The sequence below is a fragment of the Vitis riparia genome, chromosome 14, assembly GCF_004353265.1.
Source record: "Vitis riparia cultivar Riparia Gloire de Montpellier isolate 1030 chromosome 14, EGFV_Vit.rip_1.0, whole genome shotgun sequence".
Taxonomy (NCBI): domain Eukaryota; kingdom Viridiplantae; phylum Streptophyta; class Magnoliopsida; order Vitales; family Vitaceae; genus Vitis; species Vitis riparia.
In genome coordinates this window covers 13,108,813-13,123,384 of record NC_048444.1, presented here as the reverse complement: position 1 = coordinate 13,123,384, position 14,572 = coordinate 13,108,813, and the positions used below count along the sequence as shown (strand labels likewise).

The window sequence follows — 14,572 nt, the reverse complement described above, 5'->3', positions numbered from 1 at the left end:
ATATGAGTTCATTTTTATTCCCATTATTTGCACTCTGTTCTTGTTGTCTATCCTGTTTCTGGTACCCGTACCTAGGGTGCATTTCTCTTCTCATCTCTGCCTATCGAAGCAAGGAATTACAGAGGATAGATTCTCAGTTGGGAGAGCCGCCTAGACTTCGTTAATAAATGAGGGAGATGGTTGTTTCTAGAGTCATTTTTGAGTTGGGCGCCAAAGGATGACATAAACTGGGGATACTCAAACTATCAACGAAGATGAGGATATCTGGATTCACCTTTGCTACTTCGTTGCCTTGAATCCTCATGGAAAGTCTTGTTGGTTTCTGTTAATGTCAGTGCGTCATTTGCACTATCACCTGTCGCTGTAGCCACTTGGCCTTTCTGTTTCAGGCATTGTACCATGAGAAGTTTATCAAAGGGAGAGGGTCTACTCATTGTGCAGATTTTATCCACTTCCTCCATTTTCTTCTCTAGGTGAAGACATTATCACCAAAAAGTGGTTTATGTGCAAAAAGTAATGCAACAAGGACTGCTAATGTCCATACCTTGATATCATCCCGATCTTCCATACTCCCAGAGGTGTCACAGTGACTTGAACACCTTGTTAATACCGTCTCGGCTGCTCCATTCCAATGGGCACTCATTTTTGTCTGGAGGAGCTGTGGGGATCAACGAAGCTTTCTCGGATCTGGGTTTTGTTCACTTCTATAAATCTCCATTTGTGGAAATAGTTAAATGTGCCAACTGGGTTCTATGGCTGAGCATTTTGGGTTGGAAGTACAAAGTTGGGTTGTGCCCGATTGGAACTGTTGTTCTCATATGGTTTGCTTCTGCAGGGATTACTCAGAGAATCTTCTCAGAGTATGAACAACCAGTTGCACTTACTTATCTTGGGGTCTCCCTTTGGCTAGTTCATCCTTGCATAAAAGCACTGAAACCTCGAGGTTCTCTGCTGGAAGTGGCTATATATTGAATGAGCAGCAGGAGTTATCGCCACATCATGTTAACGGGAACAGCTTCACTAAGAAAATGGGATATTCTGTTTCACCCTATGTGGAAGATCCTTCTTCAGCAACTTTTCGACATTTGCCAAATAAGCCCTGAGATAAGCAAATTGCGCACTGTGATATCAACTTGTGGTGTTTGGCTTAGTTGTAGAAATCATGGTTGGGAATCCTAGTTCCAGCAACTGCTCATCAGGAAAGCTGTTTACATGGGGAGATAGTGATAAAGGTCGATTTGGCCATGGTGACAAGGAGGCAAAAGTTGTGCCTACCTGTGTGGCTGCTCCTATTGATCCCAACTTTGGTCGACTTGCCTGTGGGCATAGTCTGACAGTTGCTTACTACCTCAGGCCATGTTTACACAATAGGAAGACCCATGCATCATAAGGGAGAGTCCTCTAATACAGTGCAGCCAATCCCTAATACTATGAGCAGGCACCCATTTTCTATGTCCAGATGCCAATCCAATGGCGCTGATCCCAAAGCCTTCTGCCAGTCCACTCATTGCCCATCTCATACCCATTTCCATGTTTACCTTTCATAACCTCCCATGCATGTCATCTTTTCTTTAAAGCCTATAAACCACCTTTCTCTCTCATGCACGACCAGAGGAAAACACTTGTGATAGCCTAGACCTCGATAGTTGTGTTGGTGATACATGCAGTACCTAGCTGGAAACTGATGCTGAAGACAGGAATTTAGTTGCATCAGATGATAAGGAATCATCCAAGATGGAAAGCTCTGAGCAATACATAAAGTCCTCATCCGATGCTTCATTGGCTAATATTGAATCTTTCCTTCCAGAATGCATAAACAATGTTGCTCGTCCTCTTGAAACAATTCTTCAAAGTGCTGATACATGCCGCATCCTTGTTGAGAAGAAGGGAATTGCAGCTATTCTGGCAGAAACTGCTGGAGCTGTTCTTGAAGAAGGTGTGCCCTTAATATATTCATTATTAGCTGGGGTTGTTAAGCATCTACCAGATGAAATACCTGAAAAGAAGGAAATAAGGAGGATGAGGGTGGTGGAAAACGGTGTTAATTTAGTTAGTGATCATGATTCTGAGTGGGTGAGAATGATTTTAGAAGAAGTTGGAGGCGCAAATGATTGGTTCTTGGAGCTTGTTACCATATTTATTTGCTGCCTTCATGACATCCATTACCTGGAGCTCCACTGCCTTCAATGGGGATACTGGTGGCTTCAACAACAATATCCATTGCTTGGTCAGGGGCATCAGTGCTGTGGTCGCTGGAAGTGAGTTTGTCAGATTGGAAAGAGAACATCATCAGAAAAGTTCTCTCTCAAATGGGCATGTTGCTGCTACTTTTGATTCTGAACTACAGAGCCGATTGTCAACTGAAGCAAGCATAAAGTCTGCAATGCAGATCTTTGTTACATTTTCTGCAGGAATAATACTAGATTCTTGGAGCGAAACTAATAAGTCTAATCTTGTTCCAAAGCTTATCCTCCAAGAAGGGCAGTCGCAGTCCTTAGTGCAAGCGATCAATCAATATTCATCTCCATGGCACTAGTTTTTCTTTGTAGTGGACTCCCGAGGAAAACGTCTCCAACGTTGCTGAAAACAGTTACTAAATTCAAGAAGCCTCTGGGTGATAGCCAGGTTGGATCTTCTTGTTACATCAGGGAGAGAATCTTTCAACATGCTATAGTCAAGGTGAAGGCCGTTTTGGTAGGCAATCAGAAATCCTATTGATTGGTCCAGACTGGGAAATAAACATCGAGCTATGTGGAATTATTAACATGGGGTTCTGGGCAAGCAAAGGATGTCTTGAAGATATTTAAGGAGCTTTTGGGGAAAATCTAAGGGAAGGTATCTCTAATATTATGCTGCAAATCCAGATGGACGAGCCAAGCTTGTTATTGAAGATATATGCCGTGATATTTACCGTTCAGATTCTGAATAGAAATTAGTGTTGCTGAGATACTTCAACCCGGCTGGTGCACATCCTAGTGGCCATATTGTTGAGGATCCTCATGGCATCCCAAACAACCTTACGCCCTTTGTGCAACAAGTTGATGTTGGCAGGCGACCTGCACTTACAGTTTTTGGAAGTGTAATGGGACAAAAGACTCCATCAGTAAGCTTGTTTCTGACTTGAACAGTGCAAAATTGGAGGCTGATGTCGATGTCGTTGTAGCACCTCCATTTGTTTACCTTGACCAGGTAAAGAATTCATTAACAGATTCGGATTGAGATATCTGCTCAGAATTCTTGGGTTGGGAAAGGTGGTGCTTTCACAGGAGAAATCAGTGTGGAATAATTGAAAGACATTGGCTGCAACTGGGTTATCTTTGGGCACTCTGAGAGGAGACATGTTATTGGTGAAGATGATCAGTTCATAGGAAAGAAAGTTGCTTATGCCTTGAGCCAAGGTCTTCAAGTAATAGCTTGTATTGGAGAACTGTTATAAGAAAGGGAAGTAGGAAGAACTTTTGATGTCTGTTTTCAGCAAATGAAGGCTTTTGCAGATGCTGTACCCAGTTGGGATGATGTAGTTATTGCATATGAGCCGGTTTGGGCTATTGGAACTGGTAAAGTGGCCACACCCCTACAGGCACAGGAAGTACACATAGCTGTTCGTGATTGACTTAAAAAGAATGTCTCAGCTGAAGTTGCTTCTAAAACACGAATTATTTATGGAGGTTCAGTGAATGGGAGCAATTGTTCAGAGCTCGCCAAACAAGAGGATATTGATGGGTTTCTTGTTGGCGGTGCTTCCTTAAAGGGTCCTGAATTTGCTGTGATTGTCAATTCTGTAACATCCAAGAAAGTTGCTGCTTGATCACTCACACTGGTTTTTGCACCGAAAGTGGCAATAAGGGAGCTTGTGATGTATCTCAGAAATTCCTAGACAATGGCGAGAAGCATTCAAGCTCTGATGAAGTCCTTTGTCCCGATGAAGAAGAAACAACATTTTTGCCTTCATTTAGATGTGAGGGAAATGGAGAAGATGAAAGCCTTATAGAGGAGGGGACTAATGTTATTTTACGAGGAGTGCATGAAACTGACGCCATCCTTAAACCTTTGCAAAGGGTGCCGCCTAAGGTATCTCCACTGCTCCACTCACAAATGGGTAATGTTGCTGGTGCCAAGTCCTTCCGCGGCTGCATTTGCTGCACCTGGTGATGGTGCTGCCTCGCTCGTTGCTGTCATAGCCTCCTGATCGGGCCTTTTGGGACAGTTTTGATGTGGCTGGATATTCGAATTGAGTTGAGTAATCAGTGAGATGGCTTCCAGGTTGTTTAGAGGGATTCAAACCCGTCTTTTCTTGTTCCACCCATCTGCCTCGTTTGAAAGAAAAAGTGATGTTGCAGGGATTATTCCGGCTATAAGCTGCTGAGTGGTAATAGGAAAATTGGGTTTCAGCTATATTCTTTCCCTTTCATCCAGAGCTCCAAACTTGCTATCACTAGTCAAAGTGATTAAAACTGGCAGCCCTATTCCTCATTTGAGCACTTTCTCTAACCCTCTTGTCTTTTCTTCACCGCTATGGCTTGCTGTTGTGCCCTTCCCGACATTACCCGCGACTCCTCAACCTGTTGCTACCTCTTCCAGTTCATCTTTGCCCGCATCTTCACCTTCTTGTTAATCAAATGGGTCGGCTAAGTTGCAGCACCAAGTTCCTGATACTATAGATGAGCCATTGCATCTTGAGAAATCACTGATAGCTACTACACTCTCCAGATGCTGCAACAACCCACTTTCTTTCAGTTTTGGATTCATCTACGACTCACCTGACCCTTGCATCACCTCGTTACAGTCTTACACCAGTTGTTCCTATTGATCCGTGCCCGATATGTCAAATGTAACAGCCCACAGGCGAGGTAGCCACGGGTTTGGATCAAGGCGATAGGCTGCCCCCTCTATGTTTGAGCCAGATAAAAGCTACTGGAAATGGACGCTATTTGGAAAGATGGAAGGCTGTTCATCCATGCAATAAAAGAGTCCTGGACGTAAATCTGAAAGATGGAATGATGACTTTTGAAAATGGGTTGGCTACAGGGAAGAGAAGCTACAGGAGACCGCACTTTTTGCATGGCCACCTTGGACATGCAGCCTTTGACCATGAGTCCTCACCTTTTATTTCCTCATTCTCTGTTTTAACCATTGCTCCCAATCCCATTTTGCAAGCATTTTCTCAAAAATCTGATTTTCAAATAATCCCAATTCTCCTATATTTCCTCCTTGGAATTTTTAGGTCTTAAAACTCTGACTTCCCAATTAAAAAGGAATTTTTGTTGCCACTTTTCTTTTTGTCAAGTAATTTTCATACTTCCTCTGTTTTTGAAATGTTTTAAAATAAGCAAGAATTAATTTCCGTAATTTCAAGTAATGGAGTTATTGGAATTAATTCATGCAAAATAAAATGGGCTTTGGTGGGGGCCCAACATCAAATAAATTTTCATCAAAATAAAACTAAATTTGAATGAAACGCCATGTATGCTGTTGATGATTCTTTATCTGTTTAGTGACTCGCGGGCTATATTTTATATTCATTATTGTGCACTAACCCCCTCTCTTGATAGCGCATATTGGTTCGCCACCCAGGTACATATTTTCTCACATCATGGTCACTCCTTATGCTTGTTTTAATTCTCATACGTGCATAATTGCTCTGGGTATTCATTGATTTCCTCATCATTGCCACATCAACCTCATTTTTATTAGTAGAGACCCGACTTTAGGGACTTAGAGGGGTGCTACGGTCTTTACTGTACCTTCCCGATAAGTAACCTGACCCCCGAACCCGATCCGGTTTTTCGTAGATAGTCTTTTCCAAAATAAGGAGTCACACTTAGGGTTTTCTTTCTTATTTTGTTTACCCTTTAAAAATAAAACAAAAATAAGTGGCGACTCCAAGTCATTTTTCAAACAATAAAAAAAAAAAATCAAATTTTCAAATCAAAAAGCGAGTTTCGCCATCGAGTGGGAAACGCATTGAGCACGAAATGCGGGGTCCACATACATCCATGGAAAAAAGAAGATGAAAAGGAGGATATGCATCTATTGAGAAAAGCCAATGTAGTATACATAAATTATATACATGGGTAACTAAGGTTATGGTGCCTAAAAAATAGTAAGAAAAGGAAAAAAAAATATTAAGAAAAATGATTTTGGTTGTGCTTTGGAAAATACCAAAGAAAATATAATATTATTAAAATTAATTAGAACTTATGCTTTTTAAAATTATTTAATTTTTATATGGAAGAATTAAGATAAGGGAAATGGGTTACTGTATATAAAAATAATTTATTAATTTTAAAGCTATTTTTTTTCTCTTGCATTTTCTATCAAATTTTCTGAAAACCAAATATAGCATAAAGGAATTGTTTTTCTTTATGAAAAAATATAGGATAAATCATTTGTCGACCCTCATTTTTACACCAATCCCCACTTGATGGTGAGACAATTTTATTATAAATAGTTTTTATTTTTCTTTTTTTTTTGTAAAAAATAAAAATAAAAATTATTTTGGTTTTTGAAAAGATTTTGGAATTCTCATACATATCCGGTTCCATTTAGGAAAAGCTAATTTGCAAATGAAGAATGAATTCAACTATCAAGTTAGCTATCAAGAAAACACGATGATAAGTCATAACACCTATTTAAGCCCAAGACTAATTCAGTCTCTATTAATGAACAAAGGAAATTTGACATTCATTTAATTAATTTATGGATACAATATCAAAAGTGGACAATGACATATTATAAAACATATATATCAAAGAAGCATGGTGAATTGCATGCTCCTATTTGTATAAATGATATCTAATTAAACAACAATATTTTAAATTTTATAAATAATCAATTTAAAAAACAAGATTCAAGTTTTTTTAATAAAAAATTTATACAAGTCAATTGATAGAGTAAACTTCTGATTTGGAGCTTAATTTATACAACTCAGTTTTGATTTTATTAACATCAATTCACAAAATATCAATTTATAGAATAAAATTTGGTCCAAGTTACAGAACTGTAGAAAATTGATCAATGAAATAAATTCCCAATTTAAAGAATTAATAGAAAATAATAATAATAATAAAATAAAAAACAAAATAAATCAATAAATTTTTTGTTTAATTTATAACCTTACAAAATTAGTTGATAAAAATGATTTTCTAATTTTTGTTAACATTGATATAAAACGAAGTTAAAAAGTCAGCAAGATACCCTACAAATCTTCCTTTCTTTCTTTATGCTCCCCTCTTCTTTTCCTTTTCCTTTTCCTTAGTCAACCTCCTCTCAAAATCTTCATTCTATTACCTTCCTTTCTTCACTTGACCACTAATTCCCTCTTCCTGCTAACTAAAAAATTTCATCTCTTTCTGTTTTTCCAATTCAACCTTCCCTCATCTTTTTTCCCCACAAGAGTAGAACAAAATGCACCATTAAAACTAAAATGAAGGTAAAAAAAAAAAAAGAAAGCACATGGGCTTAGGAGAGGAAGAGGGCTAAAATCATATTGGACCACCGAGAGTGACTAGAGGGTAGGAATGAATGATTGAGAATGGGCCTAGGATGGGCTAAGAGTGATTGTGGCATTGTGCCTTCAATGGACTGAGAATGAGTGGTTGAGAATGGGCTTGAGAAAACAAAGAATCAAGAAGAAGGACGATAATTTGTTTATCCTCTTCGCATACATGAGTTTCTTTTATTGTCATAAGTCATAACCAACCATTTTGCAATCAGGCCTTTGCTTGGCCTAAAGCCTCTGCACAACAAAATCAACACAGGTAATAGGATTTATTTATTATTTAAGTCATTCATGATCAAGTCAGTAGAGGAATGCTACTTAAAAACTGTTGATTATCAAGAACAAAAACCAAGTATTAATTTTTAAAAAAAATAATTGTTTTCAAATTGCAAGTCCAAATGGGTTCTTATTATTTATCTACAAATACTTTCAAAGGTGTCCCTTTTTATAAATGAAATTAAAAAATTATTTTAAACTATTTATAGCATGACAGTTTTTTCAAAAATGAAAATAAAAAATTATTTGTATAAATATTATTGTCAATTTATTCATTTATTTCATCCTCATCCCCTTTATTTAATATGAAACTAAAATAAATAATTATTTCACTCTGACATTCTTATATACATCCAAACACAAAATTAAAATCATCGAATTCATTTCTATTTAAAATAAATAAATAAAAAGAAAATTTTCATGTCATGTCTATCAATAGATGCTAGGTGATTTGCAAATTAGCAATTGTATTAGAACAATTCAAACTCCTTAGAATGGTGAGAGATCCTTTGAGAGAAATAGCTGAGCTTCTGGATAATTGAAATAATTTTGTCTCAGATTTTGCCTTCCAAGTGAATTGCATTAAATCAGATTAATCTGGTAATAGTTTAATTAAAGTACATCACTCAAAATTGACAATATTTTTCTTTTGATATCAGGCTATGAGTTTATTCTTACCCTAATCAGTAGGATATGCTACCTTAGACTAAAATCTCCATGTCTCCAATCCCTCTCTCCCAATAATGCCAAATGATTCGGCCGCATCCTATCCTCAACCGTTGCTGCATTTAGCCTGCTCTGTTCATTTTTTGTTCTACTTTTTCTTAATTTGTCGCTTAAGCATCTTTCAACACCCAACTCCTCATTCCTGCTGCACTCAATTTTCTAAGAGGAGCATCTCCTAAATTTTAATTCCCAAGCTAGATTCCAAAAGTAAGACTTTAGCCTTCACATTCGCATCAAATCGATATTGATTCGATGTATCCATTCAACCCAAGATCTTGGAATTGGAATAAGTTCGACAGCTACTTTCTCAAGTCAAAATTCTTGCAAAGTTGTAGGACAATCTTACCCTATTATTTCAGAAAGAAGTCTCAACATTCCTAAATTTGTGGATGATGCTAAGTTGCAGCATTTAGAGCTAGGAAAGGAGATAAAAGAAAGCAAGAAAAGATAGTATGGAAGATATCCCATCAAGATAGATTATCAAAGACCATTCTAGTTACACTAAACTCATTCCATCTCAAAGTCCCTCACAAAAAACAAACCCAAATAAATAAATAAAATCCCAAATTTTGACAACTATTTATGAACAAAATGTAAAGGCTCATAAAACCAAACAAAATTGATTCAAAATTTTGAGCAGTTCGCTTGTCAGAGCAGCAGAATTAGGAAAACAATAACTATCTAAGTAAAAAAACTTAAAACTTAAAACCTTGTTACTGCTCCTAAACAATATAAATAAGCAATAAAAGATTGGCCCAATACTTTAAAAATGTAATGCAGGACTGGATTCTGCCCCCCTTTTCTTTTATCTACTAAAATGGCCTGAAAATTCTCTGTTTTACAGATTTTCTACAAAACTAAAGACGAGATCAAACGATAACTAAGAAGAAATATATACTCAAATCAAAGCAACTTAAAGTGGGAAGGCTGAATTATCAATTGCTCTGCATATTAAAGGGTGACAAGAACTACCTACAGAACTCGAGTTATTTCACTATCAGTAGGTTATTTTCCATTAAACCCTCACCAACAGTAGGAAATTCTGGCGATAGCTGCCATTCTCCATCCACCAAAAACTTGATCTCATACCTTTGAAATGCAAAATTAGGTTAAAAGAAGATGAGGATCATGAAGATAACAAGACGATGAAAAAAAAGAAAAGAAAAAGGTGAAATGGTACCGTCCAGGTCTAAGCATTAACGTTGTCGAGAATTTAGTGAAAGAACCAGTGTACTCTGGTGACAAGTGCTCTCCTTGACTCCAACCATCAAAGGTGCCCATTACTTGCACACTCTTTTGCCCACCAAAAAAGACAAAAGAATTATAACAATAATAACAAAACAAAAAATAAAAACAAGAAAAGAAATATGATATTATATCCAAAATATGTTCTTTCTTCAGTTCCTTCCACACAATCCAACCAAAAACTTGATAATTCAGCTTTATCCTAATATATCAAAGGGTTTGTCAATGCCACAAGGCAAAGGATTGTGCCATTTTGATGGAAGCATTTTTGTATTTTTGTATTTTTTTTTTTTTTTTGAAGTCTTTCTATTTTCTTTGACTTGGTTGTTATTAAGTAGGTAGTCAAAGGGTCAATCTAGGTTATATAAAAACATTAAATCATTCTAGAAAGTATAAGGAATATCATAGACTTTCCATAAAACATAAATAGGTGGTTGAAAGCTGAGAATATGAAGGTCTCAGATGGGGGATGTAATCAATTTTTTAATTTTTTTTTTCTTTGAAAAAAACAAAAGGGACGAAGAAAGAAAAGGGAAAGAGATCTTTTTTCCTTTTTTTTTTTTTTCCAGATTTTCTCTTGACAAGAAGGGCTGTTTCCAGCATTGGAGGAAGATTAGGTTTGAGGAGTCAACCTTGTGGCATCTTCCAGTCCCTCACCGCCGCATATTGCGGGAGAGGTCAGCAATCTGCCACCAACTTGTTACCGCACTTGGTTTACATTAGATTGGTATCAGAGCGAAAAGGTCTGAATATTGGGAAGCTATGGCTGCAAGGAATGCACGTGGACATAGAGGATGTAGAGGTGGGAATTATGTCACAATGGAGATGTTTCAAGAGCTGCAGGAGCAAATCCAACAACTGGCTGCTGCATTTGAACAAGTAACTGGTAATCGTGGCAATGGTCGTAATCGTGACCCAGATCATTCAAGGGAAGAGGAAGAGGCACTCTATCAGTTATCTGAAAGAAAGTGACAGCTCTTTTGATGACAGAGCAAACAATGTAAGGAGACCAGTGCAATGAAATATGAGACCTTAATGATGGGAAGATTGCATTGTACAGGCCCTACAAATTCAAGGGAGTACAGTGTACAAGCTCAAATTTCAGAATTTGATGGTGGGATGGAACTGGAAGAGTTTGTGGACTGGCTTGACAGCATTAAAACCTATTTTGATTGGAAAGAAGTGCCAGAGGAGAGGAAAGTTAATCTTGTTGGAGCAAAGTTGAGAGGAGCAGCTTCTACTTGGTGGAAACATTATCAAAATGACAGAGAAATGAGGGGTAAAGGAAAAATCAGAAGTTGGAGCAAGATGAAAGATAAGCTGAAAGCACAATTTTTGCCTCGAGACTATGAGCAAACATTGTATCAAAGGGTGCAGAATTTGTGGTAGTGTGACAAGACTGTGAAAGAGTATACACGAGTTCCATCAGTTGACATTGAGAAGCAACTTGATTGAAACTGAAAACCAGAAATTCAATCATCATATGAATGGTCTTAGATTAGCAATCCAAGATCAAGTGAGCCTCCAACGTCCATACAAGGTTAGTGATGCTTATCAACTTGCTCTTAAAGTTGAAGCTCAATTTATTTGGGGTTCTTCCAAGAAATCTGGACCTGAATGTAGTAGGGCAACAACTAGGAAAACAAATAATATTAACCAAGGAGGACAAAGAAAGGCCCCCACAAGAACAGGTGGAAATACAGTTCAAACATACAACAATGCTCAAGGAAAAAAAATTGATGAAGTACTACAGGTGTGCAGAGTTTGGGCATCAATCTAATGAATGTCCAAAGAGAAAACTTGAAGTTCAAGTTAATTTTGCAGAAGATCAAGAGGAAGATTATAAATAAAACTTTGTAATTGAAGAGGAGGAAAAACAACCTGGGAAAAGTGAAGCTACTAGTGTACTAATGATGAAGAAGAGGGGATCAAAGGTGACATGGTAGGTGATGTGCTGCTCATTTGGCAGTCCATGCTTGCACCTCCTGTTCAAGAAAAGAATGATTGGCTTCACAAGAATATCTTTAGAACAAGTTGCACCTCAGGAGGTAAACTTTGTAATTTCATTATTGATGGTGGGAGCAGTGAGAACCTGGTTTCTCAAGAGATGGTAGACAAACTAAAGCTGAAAATGGAGAAGCATCCACAACCATATAGCATTCTTTGGTTCAACAAAGGAAATGAAGTACTTGTGTCATCAAAGTGCCTTGTGAACTTTTCAATTGGGGATTCTTTTAAAGAGGAGGTGTACTGTAGTACCAATGGATGCATGCCACATTCTTCTAGGTTGTCCATGGCAATTTGATAGGAAAACAGTCCACCATGATGACAAGAATACCTTTTCTTTTTACTTGGGAAAGAAGTTTGTGTTGAAACCAATGAGAGATCAGGTGGCTGCCAAGAAAGAAAACAAGTTTCGTTTTTGAATTTAAGCGACTTTGTGGAGGAAAGTAAGGAGGCTGAAATTATTTATGCCCGTCAGAAAAGAAGACATCAAGCCTCAGATGGTACCAAAAAGTGTGTAGGGATTGTTAGATCAGTGTATAGATGTAAAGCCTACTGAATTGCCTAATGGGTCACCTCCTCCAAGGAAAATACAGTACCACATTGATTTTGTGCCAGGGGCCACTCTTCCAAATCTGCCTCACTATAGAATCAGCCCGAAAGAACATTAGGAGCTTCATAGACAAGTTGTGGAGCTTCTTAAGAAAGGCTTTCTTCAAGAGGGTTTAAATCCATGTGCTACCCAGCTCTTCTCACACCAAAGAAGGATGGAACTTGGAGAATGTGTGTTGACAGCAGAGTTATAAATAAGATCACTATTAAATATAGATTTCCAATACCAAGGTTGGATGACATGCTGGATATGTTAGTAGGTTCTTAGATTTTCTCAAAAATTGACTTGAAAAGTGGCTACCATCAAATAAGGATTCGGGAAGGGAATGAGTGAAAAACAACATTCAAGACCAAGGATGGACTCTATGAATCGTTGTTGGTCATGCTGTTTGGTCTTTCAAATGCCCTGACCACTGTTATGAGATTTATAAACCAGGTTCTTAAACCATGCATGGAAAGTTTGTTGTAGTTTATTTTGATGACATGCTGATTTATAGCAAAGATTCCAAGACTCATGTTCAGCATTTGAGGTTTGTGTTATAGCTTCTTAGGGAAAATCAGCTTTATGCCAACATAAAGGAGTGTGTCTTTATGGTGGATAGATTGGAGTTTCTGGGATTTATAGTTTCAGCAAAGGGCTTAAAATGTTGATCCAGCCAAGGTTGAAGCTATTACAAGTTTGCCCACTCCAAAAACCTTAACTGAAACTAGAAGTTTTCATGGTTTGGCCACATTTTATAGGAGATTTATTAAGAATTTCAGCATTTTAATGGCACCAATTACAGAGTGCCTTAAGGGGGGCCAATACAGATGATGGAACTCTCAAGCTGAGAAAAGTTTCCAAGAGATTAAGAGAAGGATGACACAAGCACCAGTTCTAGCTTTACTAGATCTTGATAAGGTCTTTGAGTAATGCATCCAAAGTTGGAATCGGGGGTGTCTTAAATCAAGAGGGGTGGCCAATTGCATACTTTAGTGAAAAACTTAATGGGAGTCGGCAGAATTATTCAAATTACGATGTTGCATTTTATGCTATTGTTCAAGCTTTGAAGTTTTGGCGTCATTAGTTAATTCAGAGGGAGTTCATTCTACATTCAGACCATGAGGCTTTGAAGTTCCTCAACTCGCAACAAAAGCTGAACCATAGACATGCAAAGTGGGTGGCATACTTGCAAAAATACACGTTCACACTTAGATACAAGGCTGGTTCACAAAACAGGGTGGCTGATGCGTTATGTAGAAGGGGTTTATTTATTGCAAACAATGACTAACAGTGTGGTTGGGCTGGAGGCTATCAAGGAGCAGTACATGAAAGACTCATTTTTCCCAGAAGTGCTTGAGAAATATGATGCCAAAGATAGCGGGGTACTTGCAGAATTGGTCTTTAATGATGGTTATCTGTTCAAGGGAGTTAGATTGTGCATACCTGAAGGTTCTTTGAAGGAGCTATTGATTGGAGAATTGCATGGTGGTGGTTTAGGGGGACATTTTGGCAGAAATAAGACACTGAATTTAGTTTCTGAAAGGTAATTTTGGCCTACCTTGTGACGAGATGTGTGTAGGCATGTAGATAGATGCCGTGTATGCCAAGTTTCCAAGGGCCAGAAAAAATATACTGGCTTATAAAACCCTCTACCAGTACCTACAGTCCCTTGGATGGAAGTTAGTGTGGATTTTATATTAGGATTGCCTCATGCAACAAGAGGTGCAGATCCAGTATTTGCTGTGGTTGAGAGGTTTTCTAGAATGACACATTTTATAGCATGTAAAAAGGCCCTTGATGCAACCCATGTTGCAAATCTTTTCTTTTGGGCAGTGGTTCGACTACATGGAGTGCCCAAAATAATCACATTTGATAGAGATGTAGGATCTGTTTGGCAATTGTTTTGAAAAACAGTTTTTTGTTCTCTAGAACCAAAAAACAGGAAAACATGTTTGACAATCAAAAATTATTTTTTGTTTTTTGTTAAAAACAAGGTGTTTTAAAAATAACATCTTTTAATTGTTTTCTATTGTTTTCAATTGTTTTCTAAGAGCTATTTTAAAAAATAAGTATACAAACATGTAAAATGATTAAAAATAAAATACAAGATATAAAAAAATATTTTAAAAATATTAAAAAAAGATTAAAAATATGTTAAGTTCCCAAACAGATTTTTGTTCTACAACAATCAAAGAATAGTTTTCAAAAACTGTTTTTTAAAACAA

The 14,572-nt window shown here is 37.4% G+C and overlaps 1 protein-coding gene and 1 pseudogene across 1 annotated transcript in view; one reads left to right on the top strand and one right to left on the bottom strand.

Annotated features, from left to right (window-relative positions):
* The first annotated feature begins 1,734 nt into the window (after window positions 1-1,734).
* LOC117930468 lies at window positions 1,735-3,836 on the top strand (annotated as a pseudogene).
* A 5,384-nt stretch (window positions 3,837-9,220) lies between these two features.
* The window catches only part of LOC117930164 (protein PTST, chloroplastic), a 33,593-nt gene continuing 28,241 nt past the window's right edge, over window positions 9,221-14,572 (bottom strand). The window contains 2 exon segments of the mRNA XM_034850656.1: window positions 9,221-9,592; window positions 9,684-9,796. Of these exon segments, the coding sequence (XP_034706547.1) occupies window positions 9,490-9,592; window positions 9,684-9,796 (216 nt within the window). The 3' untranslated portion in view covers window positions 9,221-9,489.